The sequence below is a fragment of the Arachis stenosperma genome, chromosome 4, assembly GCF_014773155.1.
Source record: "Arachis stenosperma cultivar V10309 chromosome 4, arast.V10309.gnm1.PFL2, whole genome shotgun sequence".
NCBI classification, from domain to species: Eukaryota; Viridiplantae; Streptophyta; class Magnoliopsida; order Fabales; family Fabaceae; genus Arachis; species Arachis stenosperma.
The window spans coordinates 100,016,689-100,040,025 of NC_080380.1; the positions used below are offsets into that span (position 1 = coordinate 100,016,689).

At 32.3% G+C, this 23,337-nt stretch overlaps 1 protein-coding gene across 1 annotated transcript; it reads right to left on the minus strand.

Annotated features, from left to right (window-relative positions):
* Window positions 1-4,801: 4,801 nt before the first annotated feature.
* On the minus strand, window positions 4,802-19,939 carry LOC130975245 (wall-associated receptor kinase-like 20). Its single transcript, XM_057900064.1, has 5 exons — window positions 19,150-19,939; window positions 17,647-17,706; window positions 7,258-7,681; window positions 6,479-7,126; window positions 4,802-5,150 (listed from the first exon to the last, which is right to left on the minus strand). The coding sequence occupies exons 1-5, from the start codon at window positions 19,937-19,939 to the stop codon at window positions 4,802-4,804; spliced, it is 2,271 nt and encodes a 756-aa protein (XP_057756047.1).
* Between the last annotated feature and the right edge of the window lie 3,398 nt (window positions 19,940-23,337).

A 23,337-nucleotide genomic window follows, 5' to 3' on the forward strand; every position in this document is an offset into this window, starting at 1 on the left:
TTGGAAAGGCCGGTCTGTTGGAGGCACTAGCACAGGTTGTGTGAGCAAACAGACTTTGTAAATTTTGACACCTGTGCATACACACACCCCTATGCGTACGCACACGTTTTAAAACTCTCTTGGGCGTGCGCATGCACACCCCTGTGCGTACGCACCCGCCCTGTTTCTCAAATTTTAACTTTATTTTCAACTATTCCACGTTCCCAACAAAGTTGTAAGCTTCTATACCACCATTTTAAAACTCTTGGGCCTAGTTTTGGATATTTGAACATGGGATAAAACCTAAGGAATTTGATTTGGTATTATTTCGAAAAGTTAGAGAACGGATGCTTAGGTTTCTGGTGTACTGAGGATGGGTTTGATGGAGTGCGAAGGAAGAATGGTATATGAATTGAGAAGTTGACGAACTAGCAAGTTTGGAAAGGAAAGTTATGAATTAACGATGGTTGTGATGACTTGAGAACTTGGAAATGAATGATTATGGTTGATGGAGTGAGTATGAATGGGGGTTGCTATGAGCACTGGCCTCTGAGATTGAATATGTGATTATAATATGTTTTGTTATCTGTCGTAGGGGCTGTGGCAGTCTTCCACCTACGTTCAGATGTGAGGCTTGAAGCTGCGCTTCTCACCCATGTTTATCGCTCAAGAGGAAGGTGGTAGGGCACGCTCCCTCGGAATGTTTTCCTCTAAAAGGAGAAGGTGGTAGGGCACCCATCCCTCGAAATTTTTCCTCCTGAGCATGTGTTTCTCTCTGATTGCAAGGTGGTCGGGCATTAACCCACGGAATCATATGGCAACCAGAGGAAGGTGGTAGGGCACGCTCCCTCAGAATGTTTTCTTCTGAAAGGAGAAGGTGGTAGGGCACTCGTCCCTCGAAATTATTCCTCCTTATGCGCAATAGAGAGCCTAATCCGGGAGTTGTCGACTGGATTTTCGGTCGGGTTTGGCACAATAACCTACATGTGATATCACAGCCAATAGGGCAGACATTCATCATGTGCATCTTCTATATGTTTGCTTGCTTTGATTACTTGAGCTTGCCTAATTGTATAATATGCCTACTTGCTACTTGAATTACTTGTTATATAGTTGAATATTACCTGTGGTTTCCTTGCTTGTATTATCTTTGCTTGTCTGGATTTTTGAGGAGGTTAAGTAGGCGGTGGTGATGCGATCGCACGGAGGGTAGGTTGGCGAAGGCTGTGGGATAGCGGTGACTAGTTTAGTTAGTAATCCCCTAAGTTAGATTACCCTGTTATTATTATTATGGTTTTAAGTTATGTTTTAATGTTTTGGTATGCTTTAAGATAAAATCTTGTGGTGAATATGAAGCCTAGGATTGTGTTTGGCGTCCCGAGGTCTTATATCCTACATCACTGGGCATTGTTACCATATTGAGAACCTCCGGTTCTCATACCATATTTCTGTGTATTTTTCAGAACCCACCTCAGTGAGTTATTTGGTTGGTGACAGAAGCGGAAGATCCTGATACCTTTTGGAGTCTTTTTGTTTCTTTTGTACATGTCTCTCACTTTTGGTTGTTTTGGCCTAGAGGCTTTTATTCGAGAGCACAAAACTTGTATAAGCTGTTTTTACTGTCTGGTTTCTTGTATGGTCCGTATATGGCTAGCCGGCTCAAGCTCCGTGAGCCGTGGCTAGTATCTTATGATATTATATACTTATCCTTTGTTATCTTATATCTGTTTCTTGTGCCTTAAGCTAGTAACTTCGTTAGTACGTTTTGCGCTTTTGAAATCCTGTTTTTGAGCTATATCCTTCATCAGGCTTCTAGATTATAATATTTTTTCTATATATATTATATGTATGAGCTTAGAACTGTCGTAATCTCTGATTAACCTTTACTTTACGACACGGGGTAAAGCTTAGGCTAAGTAGGGTGTTACATTGATCATGTCACAAATTTGTAGGAAATTAGAGATAAACAAATTCGGATCTTCCTGTGGACTCCCACTGAACTGACAATTTTGCTGAACCAATATAACAAGCTGCGGTTTCAGTTCAAAATTGTTAGCATTGACAGTAGGTGTCACAATGCTACTTCCACAACTCCCTGGATTCGGATTAGTGTAAGATCCGAGATTTCTCCTGAGTGAAGGGACATTGATAGTGTTGTTATCTGCCATGTCTTGTCCAGAAATCCTTCTTCAACCACCTCTTCAATCTCTTCTTCAACTCTTTGATTTCTAGTTTGTTTGCTCTGCTGTCAAAGAGTTCTTTCAATCTCGGGATCGTACTGAAGCGGTTCTTTATCCTTGTTATTCTACATAGACAAAAATAACAAGAAAATCAAATTGTAACTCCCTTCACTATGTGAAAAAATTTCCCAGGGGGAATTAAAATGTAACCATAAAAAAATAAAAGCGTCTAATCTAGGGAATCAATTGATTGGTAGTTTATTAACCACGATTAATCCCCGACAACGGCGCTAAAAACTTTATGCAAATTTTACAATCCACAAAATACCAGCAAGTGCACTGGGTCAATCCCACGAGGATTAACGGATTAAGCAAGCAAAATCAACCAATTAATCTAGTCAGACTAGCAAATTATTGTTTTGAAAGCCTTTGAACATAAACAGTAATTAAATGAAACAAACAGTGAGTGTGAAAAAAGATGTATAATTGAGAAAGTTAAGGTTTCAAAAATATTAAACGTCCAGATTAACACTTTTCCCTTTCTACTCTAATCATGCAATGATTCTTTTATGGCAAATCGTTAGTAATTAAACCCCAATCCCTTGGTGATTCAAATTCTCTTTAACCTAATCAAACGTTAATCCCTTAGTCACTTAATTAAGAAAAGAGGTAAGCACGTCTCTGCTTTATAAAACCACACAATTCATAAGAACTTAACCTAGTTGATTTTATGTCACTTATCAATCTAGTTTCAAAACTTAAGAATTATGAGAATCAATTTTCAAGCTTAATTCAATTAATCAACTTTTCCAAGCTTAATTCAATTAATCAACTTTTCCAAGAGGTTAAACGAATTCAAATCAGAGAAGAATTGTTTCTCAACATATTCAAACCCTTTTAGATGAAGAATGAAAACCGTTTCTTAAAAAAAATCAATTGCCTCAATTAAAAGTAGAAAAGTTATTGCATTAATCCATAGAACTAACAGAGCTCCTAACCTTAATAGACGAAAATTAGAAACTCATGTTTATTCTTCAAATCCTTAAGAAAATAAAACTCCAAAGTGCCGAAGAAGAGAGAAGCCCCAAACAAAGTGTCTGACTTCTCCTTAAATACTAACCCTAATTTAATTCAAATTCAAATCTTAAACATAATTAAAATAAAAATAGAATCAAATCTATCTAATTAATGATTTTCTCTAGCATAACTTCTAATCTGTATCTCCTTGCAATCTTCAATTAATGTCATCATTAATGGGCTTGTGATTGATCTTCCAGAAGGTTGAAAAATTGGAGAAAAGTTGATCTTGAATTAAAATCTGGGAGGAGCATCAAATCCCAAATAGTACGTGGCTTGTACTACGTTATACGTGAAGTACATTTTGGCTTGGAAATACACTTTCTTGGGCTCATGTACAATGTGAAATAGGCTACGTTGTACGTGAGCCACTTTTTTCAGATGTTGCCTCCCCTTTTCTTCCTTCACGTTATACGTGAGAAATTCCAGGTTATACATGAAAGCCAACTTGTGCATACCACATATATGTGCGTACGCACACTCGCCAAAATTTTTCTTGTTGTGCATGCGCACACAAGCACATCAATTGCGTAGTACGTGAGATTGCCCACGTACTACGTGAAATGGTGAATGATAGTTATTTGTGTGTATGCACAGGTGTGTGCGTAATTTATCTTTCTTTACGTAGTACGCCATATTATCCACGTTCTACGCCAATCACCGTCTCCTTTCTGTGAGCTTTATGTCCTTCACAGAGCGCTTTCTATTTGTCGCTCTCCATCCTTCTTTATGTTTTGTTTCTTTTTGTTTTCCTTCTAAAACTTTCTGTAATAAATGAAATTCAACTAATCAAAGTGATATTCATTCTAACCTTAAATTCATTGATTATTTAATAGAAATTCTTAAAAAATCACTTGAAATTAAGAAGAAAAAATACTAAAAATGCGCATGCATCAAAATCAAAGGCATCAACTTTAAAAATAATTTTAAACATAAAAGTTTCAAGCAACCTCCCTCGCTACCTCCATAGTACTTATAGAAAATGGCTCATCAACAATAGAGCAGCACTACCGTAGTAGCATACTGAGAACTATTATGCAGACCAATAACATATCAGTACCACAATAGCATCGCAGCAGAGGCAAAATACAAAAGGTGGTAGTAGCAGCAACAGCGGATAAAGAACTATCAAAAGGTTGAAATAAACTTAGTCTTAGTCAATAATAGGCTGAAATAAAATTAACTCTATAACAAAAAACTAATCATATGAATAAATATTTTTATTACTAACCACTAATATGATAGTCACATAAAATTATCTTCATATAAAGACGATAATCTTCAACAAAAAATTAAACTATGATAATTTTCAATAACAAAAAAATTTAACTAAGTGATTATTTCATATTAACAACAACAAATTCAAGGTTCAGTGATGATAATTAGTGAGAAATTTTAACAACACATTCAACTTTCAAAAATAAATTTAACTTTTAGCAACAAATTCAACTTTCAAAAACAAAATCAAAGTACAGTGATGAATTTCAGCAACAAGATTGAAACAGAAGGAATAGGAGAATTTGTTAGAACTCACCAAATCATGTACTAGATTCTAGTTGCACGAATTAAGCTGACAACGAGGCTCGAAGCAAGAAGACGACAACGGTGACTAGCACTGGGACCTGCTGCTTCTGCTGTCGGCGATGACGAACACAGGGAAGGCGCGCGTTGAATGCGAGATGGTGACGTGATAGAAAGCGACAACGATGACTAGAGCTGTGACCAGCTACTTTTGCTGCTAACGATGACGATTGCGGGGAAAGAGCGCGACTAGATGCGAGATGGTGACAACACAAAGAGCGACAATGACGACCAAGTGCAAGACCGAGATAGTAAGAGAGACCGTAGACCAGAGAGCTTGAGTGCGAGAGACCCAGCGAGAGATATGAGATGAGAGAGCTCCAAGCTTTAGACCTTCAATAGTTCAATGAGAAAGTGATGAGAGAAAGGAGGAGAATGTTGAGGACCATGCCAGGCTTTTGATTTTTTAGTTTTGTATAACCCCTGATGAAATGGCGTTGTTTTTAATAAAACAAAAAAAAGTTTAAGCAAGTAACAAAAAACATTGTTTTTGCCACGCTTTTTTGTACCCAAATAGTTAGAGGAAATGGGCACACTTCGAAAACATGCCTTTAACAAAAAAAACTGGACATGCTTTAGAAGCGTACCTATTTCTCTTTATGGCTACGCTTTGGTAAGCGTGACATCTAAAATATGGCCAAATCTCTATTCAATTGTCACCTTCATAAAAGTGTGACTGTTGATTCCTTTGGCCACGCTTTTGAAGTGTGGCAAGAAAAAAAATATGGCAATATGCCTTTTTTCTTGTAGCGTATAACTGTCAGTTGACATAGAAAAGTCTATAAATAGAATCGTAGGTTACATTATAGAGAGCTCAGCTCTTTTAAAAGATACTTAAAAACCTAAAAAGCTCTCAACATCTTTGGCATCATAAAGTAAAATTTGAAAATTTTAAGTAAGTCCTCTAAATTCAAGCACTTATAATTTACTTTTCCAATGTTTCTTAATAAAATTCCTTTGCTTTTATATGTTCTTTTTCTTTATATTTATCTTTCTTCTTCATCTTTCCTTTAATTTCCTATTACTTTAATTTCAGCAAGTTAATTTTGCTTTTAGCACCTTTTTTTTGTTTCTCTTTTTAATTTCGTCTCTTTAATTTCTGTTGACGTTATAATTGAGATACTCACATTTTTTGTTAAAAATAAATAAAATAGGAGAATAATATGAAAAAAGCTTTTTTTCTTTAAAAAAAAGGTGAACATTCAAAAGAAAGATTGCAAAATACTTCAATTTTTCTTTGTTGTAAATAGTAATTACCAAATATTTCTTCACGTAATGGAGAACAAGTATGATAGGTAAATTCTAAAATTAGTTACAAAAATCAACTATTAGTATAAAATATATGTATGTTAAAATATAAATATATATTAAAAATAAATTAAATAATATGTAAATATACAAATATATTGATAGTTATTTTTAGTAGTTGATTTTAATATATATATATAATTTTTAAATAGAGAAATAGTTAACTAGTAGGAACAATGATAAGAAGCCTCAACCAAATGAGGCACAATGAGTTTTTCAATATTTTTTTTAGTGAAATTCATACTGGATTTGTTTAGCAATTTGTTTTTAGCATTAGCTAAAATTGACTGGCTGTTATTTAGCATTACTCCTTTACTTTTTCTTTCACAACTAAACCTTTAATTAATTAATACCCCATAGCCTTAGCATCAGCAAAAATACCAATAATGCACTCAATCTCGTTAGCAACATCTTTCATTGAGGGCCTATTGTCCCTCCTATCATCCAAGCACCCAACAGCAAGAGACCCAAAAGCCCTCATACTCTCCAACTCCAACTTACTAGCTCCAATTTTCAGCATTGGATCAACCACTTTATCCATTAACATCCCTTCCTTCAAGGCCTTCTTCACCATAACAACCAAATTCACATCCCCCTCTTCTCTATTGAAATCAATAGCCTTCTTAGAACACAGTAGCTCTAACAGAACAACACCGAAGCTATACACATCACTTTTCTCTGTGAGCTGAAAGTTCACGTAGTAGTCTGGGTCAAGGTAGCCCAGTGTCCCTTGAGCGCAGGTTGTCACGTGGGTCGCTTCGCTGGCCGCTAACCTTGAAAGCCCGAAATCTGAGACCTTTGCGTCGAGTTTTTCGTCCAAGAGAATGTTGCTTGACTTGATATCTCTATGGTAGATTTTGGGTATGGCTGCATCGTGAAGATACGCAAGTCCTTCAGCTGTTTGGTGTGCGATTCTTAGCCTTGAATGCCACCCAAGACGGATCCATTTGCTGGAGTTCCTGTTGTGAAGGTGGTCAAAGAGGGTGCCATTGGAGACATACCTATAATATAAGTATTGAATATGATTCTTAAATCTAATAATTAAAGAAAATGTTAATCGAAAATTTATGGAGTTTAAACAAAATAAAATGAAAAAGAAGTATTTTAGCATGACAGATTGAGAGGGACGTACTCATATATAAGAAGAGGCTCATTTGGAAGCTCAACACAACAACCCAAAAGCCTCACTAAGCTTCTATGGTTGACCTGGCAAAGGATCTTAACCTCATTGAGGATTTGATCAATGCCTCTTATGTTGCCATGCTTTGCTCTCTTGATGGCTGTGACGGTTCCGTCGTTCAGAACACCTTTGAATACCTCGCCGAAGCCGCCGGCGCCGAGGAGGTTGGATTTCGAGAAGTTGTTGGTTGCTTTTGTGATTTCCTTTATGGTGAAAACTTTTGCAGATCTACCATTGTTGTCTGAGTTGAGTACGAAGTGTGCCTTGCTTGTTATTCTTTTTTGGATCTCTCTTTTGATCCTTTTCCTCTGAAAGTAATAGCCCATTACAGTGAACAAAGCTCCTGCTACCATGATAGTCCCAGCCAATATCAACCCTGAGAATATATTTTAGAAAGTTAATTTCTTTTCCTATATGAATCGATCTTATGATATTCAGATATTTTCAAAATTACAAAATAATAACAATTAATAATAATAATAAATAATAAATAATAACTTAACTAAAACATAGGAGAGATAATCTGATGTAATTAACAAGCAGAAATGTTAGGACTTAGGAGTAATATTCTCCCTTTAGGAAACGTCTATGGTGTAGATCCATAAATTATTTACATGTGCGTACAGAAGTAACCTGTTATAATTTTCTTAGTAATATATAGTTCTATTTTTTTGTTTTCTCCATGACATCAGTCATGTCAAATTGTCAATGACACACTGTAAATATAAGATTTTTGTCTCCTTAAAAATGTATAATTAGTAGTATTATTAATTTAGTAATCAAGGAGTCTTTGACCTAATATATTGGACCAACTTTTTTGTTAAATCTTGTAAATTCAATAAAATTAGTCAATAAATTGAATTTTTAATTAAAAAATAAAAAATGTAAAAACTGATATTAAATTAAGATAGAACTCATTAAAACGAGAATTTTGATACAAATTTTAAAAATTTTGGCCCAAAATTAAACCGAATAGATCGAACTAGGCCTAAAATGGGCCGAAGGCCCAACCGAACCCAACCCAACCCATTAAAAAGACACAACTGTCTATTTCCCTTCTTCTTCATCATGTACGCTGGAAACATTCTATGGAGGGAGAAGAACCAAAAGCAAAAATCTAACCCACACTTCAACTTTAAATCTACGTAACTTTTGATTCAAATTCACGTAACTTTTGATCTGGAGCTCCGATCGCCGTATCGTTTGCGGCCACGCAACCGCAGTGACGAGCTCTACAAAGCCCAATACCTTTCAAGGTGAGAAAATCAAAATCCTAGCTTCTATTCTCTCTTTTTCAATTCAGGGAATATTAAGATTTTTGGGTGTTAAGATTTTGAATAAATTGATGTTATAGAATCAAATTGAGTTGAGGAATGAGTGGGCTTTAGTTCGATTAATGCACATACAAGGTAAGGTTCATAAATCCTAGACAATCTCGATTCTAGTATGCTAAATGTGAATTTTGAGTATGTATGGTGATATATGTAAAATTAAGTGTATAAGTGTATATGTTGGAGGTTTGGTGGTAATTGGAGCTAAAATTTTGGTTGGTTTCTCAAAGCTTGAGAGGCTATGGTGACTTGTGAGGCTGCTTTAGACAAAATAAGGTATGGTTTAGATTTCACACATTTAACATATTAGGTTTTGTGAAAACTTAGGTTAAAGAACTATATGATAAGTTGAAATGGTTTTATGCCTTAAATGACTAATCTTGTGATATTGATGGTAAATTGATGGTTAGGTTTGTGTTGGATTTAATGAGTATGTGTTATGAGAACTAACAATGGTAAGTTGAATGTGGATTGAATGAATATATATATACATATATATGTATGTATGTATGTATGTATGTATGTATGTGTGTATGTATGAAGATAGATTAAGGATTTATAATTATGGCAATGTAATGATATGGTTGAGATTGTGTAGTGTTTATGTAGATTTGTTGGTATGGTTATCTTGATTAATGTTGTGATGATGGTTGAAGTATTCTATGATGATGACAATATGTGGATATGAAATAAAATGTTAGTTTGTGAGTTTATGAGTAAAATTTGTAAAGTTGGATTGAAATGAGGTGTTGTTGAGTTAAGGATATGCAAGGGTTGCAAGAATTATTGTGTTACAGTGAAGGGTAGGTTGTATTGATGGTTATAGTATGATTGAGTTAAATGGGAATAGATTTTGAAAAGGGAAGGTGACTTTTAGTAAAAATGGGGTTTGGTGTTATTTGGTAAAAAGTGATTTTGATGAACTTTGGGAGTCCATAACTTACTCCTCAAATTTTGGATGGAAATGAGATTTGTTTCAAATTAAAAAAGGTTTTAAAAGCTTGAAAATGATATAAGGTTTGCGAAAAACTGAATTTTGTAGAGAAAGTTATGGACATCGAAAAACTGGTGCGAAAAACTGAAATTTTGAATATTGTAGCAGAATTAGATTTTTCTGATGTGTGCCCACACACACAGCTATGCGCATGCACCCAACCGAAGCAAAAAGCTTTCTTGTGCTTACACACGCCTTATGCGCACGCACACCTGGTGCTTTTCATAAAGTGTGCGTACGCACACCCTTGTGCACACGCACACACCAGGATAGGCCTTCTATTGGTGGCACTAGCACAGGTGAAGCGCATGCACACCAAGTGATGTGTGTGTGCGCACGCATTTGTGTGCACGCACACATCCTGATATTTTTCTGAGCTGTGTGCATGCACAGGTGTGTGCGTATGTACACGCCCTATTTTCCAGCACCTGAGTTTTTAGATTTAAACTTAATTTTGAACCCTTAAATCCCCTATTTTTACCCTGTTAATCTTAGATCTTACTGGTAAGCTTAGTACTTAGTGAAAGATGGGAGTTTAAGGTAACTTGGGGTGAAGTAAGAGATAAGAATGATGAATTATATAAGAAAAAGGCGTATATGTGAATGATCTATGATGTTGATGCTTAAATGATTGATTTTCTGCATTATAAGATGGATGAAGCAAGTAAGAGAATAATGTAAGAAGTTGAGAATTGATAATGTTAATCCATCAAAAATATTAAAATGTATGATCAATGAGTTAAGTGAAAGTGAGAATGATGAGATGAGACATGAATTAGTATTGATAACAAAAATGATAAATTGTAAGACGTGATTGAATAACTTGAGCTTGGGGCGTTGTCCCCGTGTCAGCTGGGATTTTTCCGTGGTTATTATTTTGCTTGGGGTATTGCCTTCCCCATGTCAGCTTGGGTTGTTGTTTCTTTTCCCTATGTCAGCTTGGGATTTGTCCCATGGATATTATTGAATTTGGGGGCGTTCTCTTCCCATGTCAGCTTGGGGATTCTCCCTATGGTGTACTTTTGAGCTTGAGAACATGTCGGGATGACTACGTAACCGACAATTGATATCAACAGCCATAGGATAGGCATGCATCATGTGCACATTATTTGAATTGCTTTTTTGTGAACTTTTGGGAATGCCTACGTGATTATAACTTGCTATTTGTTGTATTTGTTATCTGTATTACTTGTAAGTTACTTGTGCTTGCCTTGTTTGCTTATTTGTCTGTATAAATTAATTGGTGATGGAGGAGCGAAGAAAGGGTAGATTGGTTTGGAGTTAATGTTAGGTTTAAAGTACGTAAGGTTAGAATTCTTTAGGTAACCTACCCCTTTTATGGCTTCTGCTTAGAGATTAAGTCTTATAATTACATGACGGAGTTCTAGGATTGTCTCTAATATTCTCATGACCTTATTTATTATATGCGTGGCACCATTACCATGCTGAGAACCCCTGGTTCTCACCCCATTTTGTGTTATTATTTTCAGATGCAGGTGGATAGGCTTCCCGCTAGGCGTCTGGATCCTTGAAGCGGAGCAGTTCCCGGGTTATTTTGGTTTTTAGTTTGTAAATGTATGTATATATGTACTAGCTTGCTCTCCAAGAAACTTGATTACTTTGTTCCTCATAGAGGTTACAGGAAGTTAGGGACTTGTTTCTGTATTTTCCGTATTCGGGATACTTATGTATATATATGTAAATATTCTCCGGTCTGCCTTGATTTCGCAAGCTGAGTCAGGAGCTAGTTTCACTATACTCTTGGCTTCCTTTTACTCTCGCGCTTATTCATATTTGAAACCTCTAGGTTTCCTAACACGCAAGTAATTCCTTTTTTGAGTATTGCGTTTTTTATTTTGCGATTTTGTTTTATCTATTTTCAAGACTCGTCGTTAAATATCTCTTTCAATATATATATTTTCTTACTTTTAGAGGTCGTAATACCTTACTATCTCAGTCTTATGATTTAAGCATAAGATTAAGTATGATAAGGTATTATAGATCTTATATAGTCGTATCCGATATTATGATCTAATTTCTTTTTAATTTTTTTTAAATAATGCAATATATTTTTATAAGTTACATAGTATGGTTTATAAGTTACGCAACATGGTCAATATCAGTCAATTTTAGAATTTAAAATTTATAATTTAAGATTTAAAGTTAAATCTTACATTTATGTATAATTTAAATTCTAAAATTTAGATAAACAAAATAATTAAAAAATATTATTGATCTTAATTAAAAATTAAAAAATTAATTCCCTACGATTACTCTTTCTAATTTATATATCTTCTATTTTAAAAATTTTTACTCTTTGAAACGGCCACTAGGATCCATTTTTAAGAGACTGTCCATCAATAATATTCTTTCTAAATTTTTCTATTTGTTAAATTAATTATTTTATATTTTTTAATATTAAAAATCAATAATATATTTAAAAATATATATTTTTTAAATACATTAAAAGGTAAAGAGACATTTAATCATTTTTTAAAAAAGATAAATTAATTTGTTGGGCTTAAATAGCTATTAATTTCATAAATAGGTTTACAAAATGCTTCCTAAAAACTAAAAATCAACCTATCATTTTATATTTTTTACAAGTTTATTTTAATGAAGTAGAATAACATAATCAAACTTTTTATAAAAACAAAAAATATCAAATACTATATTGTATTTAATTTTTTATTCTTTTTTGAATATAAATATAAAATTAATTTTATTATATTATTTATAAAATTAATTATATATATACACGATAAAATTTGAATATAAAGGAAAATTAAGCGTGGAATGATCCTATATCGTAATCGTAATCGTAATCGTAATCTGTATTATGATTGATGAAGTTACACCTTCCACGTGCTTCATCCCATATTGTTGGGCCGGGGTAGTTGCTCATTAATATCGTATCTTGTATCTCTGTTGTTAGATCTTATTGATAAAATTAATGAATGCTTTGATGTGGGAGCACTATGAACGTGATTGTGTGGGTACCAGGTTACGAAGTTTTGATTGACAATTAATTCTTCTAGCTAGCTGGACCATATTGTCTAGATTTATAGATGACTAATTTAATCTTCTCTTAATGAAACTCATGCTTGGTTCTCTTTAGCTGAACGCTCTAATAATTAATCAATATAAACTTTAGATATGCCATTTTTGAATCTGAACTGCATAAATTTGGATTCTTTAGACGTGTGAATGTTTTATTAGTTAATTATTATATACATTTTTTATTATTCTCCTAAAAAATAATAAAATTAAATAATTATAATAAATGTGTTAATTATACATTAATTTAAAAATTATTAGTTCTACAAAAATTATTTTTCTTATAAAAAAGTTAATGATATTTTGGTCTAATATTGACAATTAGAGTATTTTACTAAATAGTGGGTCAGATCAACACATGGGAGGCGTGTTAATAGAGAGCCGTCAAAGTAATCTAGCGATCTTTGTCAATGTGGAGATTCCTGGACAACACAGGAGGTGATGTGCAGAAATGGCCACTAGCTTTCGCAGACTGCAATGCACACATGGCGGCTCTATATCAATACAGGAGCGTGCTGGGCAGAGATTTCATGCAGTTTTCACATAGATTTTTCGCACATTTTTTAGAATTTGTATAACTTTATTGAACAGAAAAAGACATGTTGGAGCAACTATTGGCATGCAGAAGACATCTTTTTCTCTAAAAATAAGCAATGCAAGATTAAAGCTCTTTAAATTGACTTGAATTCTTTTTTCAAAACATTCATTCATTTAGTGACAATAAATTTTGGAGAGAGAAGAAAAGAGAAATTTGGAGAGAGCATTGAAGAAGAAAGTGTTACAAAAAAAAGAGTGATTTCATCCATAAAAAAAATTGTAAGTTTTATTTATTAAAACCAGTTCATAATTATATTGTATCTAAAGAACATATTAATAATTATTTGAATTATCTAATTTATGTAAATTGATAAATTTTATTTTTTATGTATTTAAATTGTTTTAATTTTTGTTATTGTTAATAATATCATATAATAATATAGCATTGTTATTTTAGTATTATTGTTTTTATTTGTATGTAGTATTATTTATTAAGTTTATTAAACAATATAATATTTTCGGATAATACTTTTATTTATCCAGTATAATATTATTTTATTTTATATAAATGTGAATATATAATATTTTTGAATTTTTTTGTTATAATGTAATTATTTTTTGTATATTTAATCAATAATTTAAATATTAAAAAATAAATAAATATTATTATTTTTCGAATAAATTTTTTAATATTTATCAATAAATTTTATTAATTATTTTAAAATAAATATTTTAATAAATAAAATTATTATTTCAGTATTATTATTTTTATTTGTATTTAGTATTATTTATTAAGTTTAATAAACAATATAATATTTTTGGATACTATTTTTATTTGTCCAATATAATATTATTTATTTTATATAAATGTGAATAATATATTTTTTGAATTTTTTGTTATAATATATATTTAATAAATAATTTAAATATTAATAAATAAATAAGTATTATTATTTTTTGAAAATAAATATGTTAATATTTATTAATAAATATTATTAAATATTTGAAAGTAAATATTTTAATAAATAAATAAATATTATTAATAAATATTAATTTTTTTGTATGTTAATAAATATTTATATTTATTGATTTTCAAAATAAATTTTATTTATTTTTAATAATTAAATAAATAAATGTTTTTTATTTATGATTAGTAATAAAAATATTTATTTGTTATAATCTGCATTTATTTAAACTAATAAATATATTTAATGAATAAATATATTTTTGTTGTACCAGCCTAACAGAAATTTTATGGGTCATAAATTGAATTTACGGGAGATGAGAAATTTGATGGTAGAAGATGTCTTAGGAGCAACGGGATTCTACCACCTTGACTGGACTTCCGCAATTATAGATTTCACCTTCATGGAGGGGTCGGTATTAACCAATGGCCTTATAGCCTTAGCAATTGTGTCTGAGTCTAGCTTGGAATGATCCTGTGAAATCGTTTCAATGGTGCAAGTGTGTCTACCATTGTATCTCCGTATTTCGCAACAATTTTTTTCGGTACTAAACTAGCTTGGATAAGCCAGTCGCACCCACGCCATACATCTTGCATTTTGCATAGAACGTCTATGGCTTGGACTCAAAAACATTGTAGTCGACTCCTCTAGAGATAGTGTAACTTCTAATTGCTGCGACAACAGACTTTCTAGAACTATATTCCATTCTGATCCTGAACTCTCTGTCCTCAGGATCAGAAACACCTACGCAAAACAGAAATAGTCATTCATTGATCTATCCAAAATATAAATTAAAAAAAAGTTTCACTCATCACGTACCTATATTTGCATATTCGGAGAATTTTGGTGCATGCATGGTGTCAAGATCCAAGTGACGCTTTAAATGTGGAACGTCTATCGGTTGACTAACTATGAGAGGAACCACTACATTCTCCATTGCTGCCTCACCTCCCACAACCACATTCTCGTCTTCGTTTCTAGCTTCATAAGTAGCTTCCAAGTCCTCTTCGCTATTGGTGTTCATTCTTTCGTACACTTCAACTCTATCGTCCTCTATATATGAATCATATTGAATCTCATCTTCTTCTATATTTTCAAACTCAACATACAGATCAATCTTTGGCTATCACACTTGAGTCTACCGATGAATATGGAACATATTCTGCATACTTGCTTCGTCAATAATCAACATAATATCAAACTGTATTAGACTACCAAAAACTATAACAGAATTCCAACACAGAATATTGCTCACTCTCTTGAACATATCGTTCTCCATACTTTGACAGAGACTGTTCTGAAGCTAAATGTCATGGTGCATGAAATCACAAGCGAAAACGGATTCTCACATACAAAACTCATTCCCTTATGAGTATTCCATATAATCTCACCGTTGTGGTACTCCACCAAATTTGTGGTACTCTCTATCACACGAGAAACACACTCAAACAACTCTCATTTTTGCATTGAAATGGTACCGAGATTCGCCTTATATAGGGAGAGCACTCAGCACGTCCCTCACATGTTACATTTCCAAGCAATCAGATTCAGACACATGTCACCACGCCCCCACGTGTTGACTCAACACGCTTCTACGTGTTGCATCTCCAATCGATCAGATTGAGATACGTGTCATCACGCCCTTCACGTGCTGACTTAGCATGCCTCCCATGTTAACAGTATGTCCTCCACGTGTTGTTAAAGCTGCCCTACTAATACATTTACCAATTTATAAATACACTAAATACATCTATTTTCAACCAAAACACCAATAATATGTCCATATTATGAAAAATGAGCCTTAGTTATCGGACTTGAGCCTTAGTTATATGGGCTTGAAAATGAATACTATGAAGCACATGCATTCTCCAAATTCAATAAACATGATTGTGTCTGAGGATTGCAACTAAAATATATTATAAATTAGAGTAAACTACCATTTTTACTCATAAAAGTTGAAAACGCTTATATCTACCTATAAAAGACAGAAATGATCGTTTGTACCCATAAAAAATGACTTTAGCAAGTAAAATTAACTAAACTTAAAAAATTAAATAAAATTTCTAAACTACCCTTCTCCATACCACTACTACCATCGTCTTTCCCCTCTTTTTTGCTCTCTCAATGTTCTTAGCTATTCCAATCCCACACTCTACCACCACTCTCCTCCTCAACTACCACCATCACTGTTGCCATTACTATCACCACCACCGCCATCACCACCCTTCCTCCTCCCTTTACCTCTTCGACTTCGATCTCAACTGCAGGCTCCGCTTCTCCCTCACTTTCCACCTCTTCCAAAACTCCAACCCATCTCCTCCCTTTGAAAGAAGCTAGGAGAGTTTGAAGAAAATCATTAACCAGCAAAGACTAAGTCACTGCAAACTTCAAGCAATTGGTGCAAGAAGAAGATCCATCATCTTTCTTTTCCACCTCTCATCACAATTCACATTCACATTTTCATTATCACTCACTGAGTTTTGTGAGAAAATACTCAAGAAAGCCTTCAAGGGAACCTTCATTAACAACCCTCTCTTCTTCTTCTCATCACATATCTGAAATTCACCACCTTGCTTCATCTAGACAATCAAACAAACACCTTTTGTGCCCTTATTTTTGTGCCTTGACAAGAAGCAGTGCTCAAAATTCTTTACAGTTTTTCGAATACCCACTTCCAAAGGAAACAACGATTCCTTCACAACCTGAATAGAATTGAAGAAGGACTCAACTGGGTTATTCCCAAACACCATTTTTCGATCAACCCGTGAAAAAGTCGCAGCTTTTGAGTGTATGTGAAGAGAAAATCCAATCCGATTCTTTGAAACCCGATCCGAATCGTCGAATGGTGGAAGAAAAGATGAGTAATGCAAAAGCCTTTTCATGCGCTCTATGAATTCCGTTAGAATGTTTGAATTCCGAGGCCAACCAGTTAAGCTTGACGATGAATCGATGATAGAAGATGGCGAGGATGATGAAGTTAACAGTAGTGACGATTTACCCATTTCAACGGATTGCTCATACTGCTCGCTGAGCTTGTCTTAGATGATTATGCTGGTGATGGTGGTGCTGGTGTTGTTGAGTCGCGATCAACACCAATGAGTAGCATGCAGCGAATGAGTTAGGGTGACGGTTGAGGAGGAGGAGGGTGATGAAGCGGTGGTACTGAACGGTGATATGGTTAATGTTGGAATTGGATCGATGAGAACATTAAGATAGAAAGAGGGAGGGGAAAAGAGAGAGAAAAGACAATGGTATAATAATGGTAGAGAGAATAATAATTTAGTAATTTTATTTAATTTTTTAAGATTTTAATAATTTTACTTGTAAAAATTACTTTTTATGGATACAAATAATAATTTTTATTTTTTATAAATAAATATATCAACGTATTCAATTTTTATAGATAAAAATAGTAGTTTAATCTATAAATTAGCTTTGTGTGACGAAGTTATATTACCTCCAATAAGCGGGGATTTCTTACGAAGCTTGCATCCTCTTCCATGCTGACACTTGGTATCTACGAGGAAAATCGAAATAAATGTCAAATCAGTGATATTTAGGAACTAAAATATTTCTTTTTCCACATAAACTACAATATTATCGCCGCAGAACTGTAGCGGCATAAGCAACTGCTCTAAATTTAACCAATGTGCAACAACCCTTCAACTGACTTATCATAACGATTTCGATCTACATGCAGGTACATCTAAGTAACTTATGTAAACTTAGCCAGCAAATATAATTTTGAATGTGACTTGGAAATTATTGATCCACATTCAACTTTGTATAGTTTATATTTATATAGAATCATATTATATATATATATAAAATTAATTAAAAATAATTTATTATATATAAAAAATGTATTTACTATCTCAAATATTTTTATATTATTATAAATAAAATTAATTATTTTACTAATATTAAGTTTATTTTGATTATTCTAATAATTAATTATTTAATTAAAAATATGTACATTAATATATATATATATATATATATATATATATATATATATATATATAAAGAAATTAGTTACCAATCAACTATTCTGTATAGAAATGCATATTTGATTTCATAATTTTGTATTATATTACTATAAATAAGTTTAATTATTTATTTATTTTAAATTTGATTACTCTACTATATGATATATTTGATTATTTTGGTAGCTAATTATTTAATTAAAAAAAGGCATAAATTAATATGTATAATAAATGTAAAACATATATAAAAATTTGATTTGGTGACTAATTTTTCATATATATAGTATATTTTTTTATGTATAATGATACATAAATACATAAGTATTATTTTTTTTTATTGATTTTTAGTGTTTATATAATTTTTTATATCTTTTGTGGTGTTTAATATTGAATGATAATCTCAAATTTTTTTTTTTTTATTTTCGTTACTATGGCATCTTGGTGCTAGCTTTGCAACGAACTAACTTTTAATTGGTCAATTTTAATAAATGTGTTTTGCTTTTTAATTATAAAATTATTTTTTAACTCTTATCTTTTGAATGATTAGAATTTAAAATTTATGATTTAAAAGTGAAAAGATAATTTAAAAAAATTAGCTGATATTGAAAAAAAGAGTTTCTGGTTAAAGTGAAATATTAATATCCTTATATCTCACTGCAACTACTTTTTCACTAGAATTGACCTATTGGTATAAGATTGAATAATTTAGAGTAAAAACTATTTTTCCTTTTTGAAGCTTAAGATAGAAATTTAAAAAAAAAAAAATTTAAGGATTAGCATTTTTATTAAAATTTGGTTTGTATTTAATCAGCAAAAAAATGAGTAATTTTATATTATTAGATAAAATTTTATACTATTAAAAATACTAATAATGGCTAATTAATAATTATAAATCACAAAATTACTGGCTTTCTAATATTCTTCCTAAAAAAATAAAAAAAGTATCATTTTTTTGTTAGTTGTTACATACATACCTTGGCATTTTCCATTCACCGGATCCCATTGAAAGCCAGCATTGCACAAACACTTACCTTCTCCACCTGCCACGGGATCCGGCAAACAACGAGAGTTTGCCACATCCAAGCAATTCCCCGCTACCTTGCACGACGGCTCGGCCGGCAGCTGCCACTCTATCTCCACCCCCGGCCGCCACATACTCACAGGCAAAGAGGGATCCAAATTGGGAAAGCTAGCATATGCAGCACAACGATCTTCCCTAACCCTAATCCTATGTGAAGTAGCAGACCCACCGGTCTTTACATCACAACATAATTTCGAGGCGTGGCTCGTCACGCCACAATTCTTAGAAATGACCGCATTGCCCTCCTCAATGTACTTATGGCAAATGCTCGTCGAGGAACAGTTGAACAGCATGGTCAAGATCTCAAGGGAGCAGTTCATGAGGATCAAAGTGTTACTTGAAGTAATGTTGAAGGGTGAGTTTGTGTCAAGCCACATCCCTTCGTTCTTGAAATCACGTGACATGCACGTGTTGTTGGCCAAACCCGGTGGCTGAATCACAAGACGCTGCAACGTGGGATTGATCGAGGTGATAATGTATGAGGAACCATTGACTGTGTCGAACCAAAGCATGCCGGAATTGCATCTAATCTTGTAATTTGGGTCCCCACAATTTGGAGAAGTGCTTAGTGGGTATGGCACTTTGATGTGGCCACAATCTTCACAATCTTTTAGAGCATTTACGCATAGTGTAATAAGGATTGTAGTGATGAGGAATAGAAGAAAGTGCTCTATGATCGTCATTGATGAAGAATTACAAGTTATGGCTGGTGTTGCAGCAATGGAAGTAGTTATAACTTATAAGCATGGGTTTAGTTCGTTTCATGGAGTGAAACTATTGCTGTGATTTAATTTATAGTATTATACTATATTTTATTTTGTAAATTAAGAGATGATTTTTAAAATGGTCCTTAAAATTTTTAATTCGCTTTAATTAAATTATTATTTTTTAAAATGATTAAATATATCTTTTATTTTTAGAAATGTTAGTCTTTGTTAGTCTAAATATTATCAGTCATTTTAATATTATTAATGTGTGCAGTTAAGTATTAATTTGGCAGTTTAATTTGCTGTAAGCTGACATAGATAAACATAAATTTAACTCAAATCATATATGGACCAATTTGAGCATTTTAAACAAATTTTGGATACTAATTTAAATTAAATTTATTGTTTGTTCATATCAACTTATAGCAAATTATCAAGTTGGCTCTTAATTATATACATGAACAATATTAAAATAGCGGATAATATTTGGATTAATGGACACTTACATTTCTAAAGATGAAGGATGTATTTAGTCATTTTAAAAAATAAAAAATTTAATTGAAGCGAATTGAAAATTTTAGAGAGCATCTAGAATATTATTTCAATTTTAATTAACTAATAAAAAATGTTAAAGTACTGTCATAATTTGTTATTTGAGGATTGTTAGGAGTTAGTAAGTTTTGTGATTTGTAACAATTGATTAATTATTATTAGTATTTTTAATAGTGTGAGATTTCATCGAATAATATGAAATTACTTATTTTTTTTACTAATTAAATGTTGACCAAATTTTAATAAAAATACTACCTCTTTATATTTTTTTGTTATTTTTAATTATTATTTAATTATTAATATTTAAAAATATAAAATAAAATATATTATTAAATTAAAAAAATTAAATTAATAATTAAATAACAACTAAAAATAATAAATTTTAATGTATTCTAAACATTTCTCATAATTAATTACTTTATTGAAGGAATGGAAATGAATAATCCTAGTTTACGCATGGTTGGCACGCTCTCCCCCCTTTAACCTCGTACATGAAAAGAATTGTTAGGGTCGGTGTCTTCCTGGGACAGCTAGTAACTTTTTCTTTTGTCTTTAATTAATGGGGTGTTTCTTTTATTGTTTATTTTGTTGGTACAATGGAAATCGTTTTTTAAACCAATGAGGAGTTATTTTTTATGAGTGCAGACATCTCTATGGACACCACAAAGAGAAAACGACAAAATATCATTATGCATGTAGAAATAATACAGGGAGTCACTCACATCAGCTTGCCAAAAACAACTTTTTTAAAAATATTTTATATTTTATAATTATCAATTGACACATAGTATAGTGATTAGATTTAGTTTAATATGATCGATTTTTTGTTAAAACCAACGACTCGAATCAGTTTATATACACCGAACCGATCATGCTTAATTTTTTTTTTAATTTGAAAATTCTATCCTCTTTTTTTTTTTTTATCCTTCTCTCACTCTCACTAAACTCGAGTTCTTATTTCTCTCACTCAAATTTAGCTCGTTAATTTTAGCACTTAAGATCTCTTTCTCTCTCGTCTTTAACCTCTTTTACTGTCTCCGATCACGCACTCAAGCTCATCGTTGCTCTCTGAGTCGTCAATCACCACTGTTTCAAACTCAATCACCCTCGTTGTCGCCAATGACAGAAGCAGCAGGTCCTGAAATTAGTCGTCGTCATCGCTCCCTATCTCGTTACCGTCTCACGCTCAGTCCCGCGCCTTCGTTGCACTCGTTGTCATTGGCTGTAAAAGCCCCAGGTCTCCGGGGTGGTCGTCGGTGTTATCTTCTTGTTTCGACTCTCATTGTCAGCTTCCTCCTTATCATCAGTCAGCTTCGTGCAACAAGAAGCTGGTCCTATTTTGGTGAGTTCCAACTCCCCTATTTTTAAGAATTTTTTTATTGTAATATTTAGATATTTTTGTTTATTTCTTGGGTTTTTGATGTTCTATTAAAAGATTTTGTTTTGTTTTGTTTTGTTTATGTGCTGTTAGGATTAGCTATTTCAAGGATCTGAATTGCAGAATTATTTTATTCGTATTCTTAAGGATGATCTGAAGGTGATGTATGTGTCCCTATTCTATATGTAGACAATAATATTTTTATTGATTTTCTTATTGTCACAATAAAAATAGTAACTAAATATTATGTTTTCTTCTTTCATATCTGTGCATATTGTCTATTATTTTCTCATTCAAGTCTTCATACTGGATCACTGTTTAATTATGTTATGTAGAGACTTAGTGTCTGTTAAGCTAGTTTTTAAAACTGTTTCAAAAGAGAAGCAATGCAATAATTTTGCAAGTAGGTTTAGAAAAGTTTGTTACTTATTATTTTGTTCCCCTCACAGGTGATTTACAGCATATCATTGTTGTTAAGTGACTTTAGCGGATGGAGCAACACATGGCAATGTACGAAAAACATATGCACGCTGGTGGTAGCGACGCTGATGGGAAGGGCATAGACGTCACCGCTTAGGTTGCCACCTCCGCAGCAGGACCAGCGGGATGACGATAACTTTTAGTGACTAGAATTTTTTTATACATTATTTGATTGTATTATGTCTTCTATTATTTGACTTTTCATCTTATTTGTATACTTAATAATTTAACATATTGTGCTTCTATTATTTAGAATTTGACTACTAATTGCAAAAAATAAACTTAAATAAAAAATTTAGAATTTGACCACTAATTTCATCAAAAAAATATTATAAAAAAATTGAACTTACTGTCAGATTTTTCGAAAGAAATATCCAACGGTAAAAATGCAAGAACAAAACAGTTTGGTGCCAACATTACTATTGAAAAAAAATTCGCCAATAACTGATAGAAGATATTCATAGCTTAAAAAATCAATTCCGCGGCTAAATCTGCCAGAAGTTACTGGTGGATAACAAAATCCGATAGTAAACATTTACCGGCAAAGTTTATACTATCGGATTAGAACTAATGAAAAATTCGACAGTAAATTTATTACTAGTGAATTAATTTCGTTTTTCGACGGTATTCAACAATTTTTTATTTTGCTAATCAATTATTTATCCTGTCAACCATGCTATATTTTGCATAAAAAAGAATTTGCTATCAATTATTTATTGTATAAAATTAACACTACTAGAAAATTAGTTATTACAGATGGATATTTTCGATGGATTTTATCCCACGGAAATACAGACAAAATTTCAGAGGAATTTTTTGTCGAAAAATAAAAAATTGAATTAGCATAAATTACAAACGAAAAAGAGAATCTGTCGATAATTCTGTCGGAAAAATTAATTTTTTTTGTGGGAAATTATTACAGACGAAAAATCCGTCTGTAATTAAATAATGTTATATTTTATTA

Coding starts and splice junctions, on each gene's coding strand:
- LOC130975245 (XM_057900064.1), bottom strand. CDS start 19,939: ATGACGATCATAGAGCACTTTCTTCTATTCCTCATCACTACAATCCTT. Junction 17,707..19,149: donor GGTGAATGGAAAATGCCAAG/GTATGTATGTAA, acceptor TTTTCCTCGTAG/ATACCAAGTGTCAGCATGGA. Junction 7,127..7,257: donor GAGCCTCTTCTTATATATGA/GTACGTCCCTCT, acceptor CTTATATTATAG/GTATGTCTCCAATGGCACCC.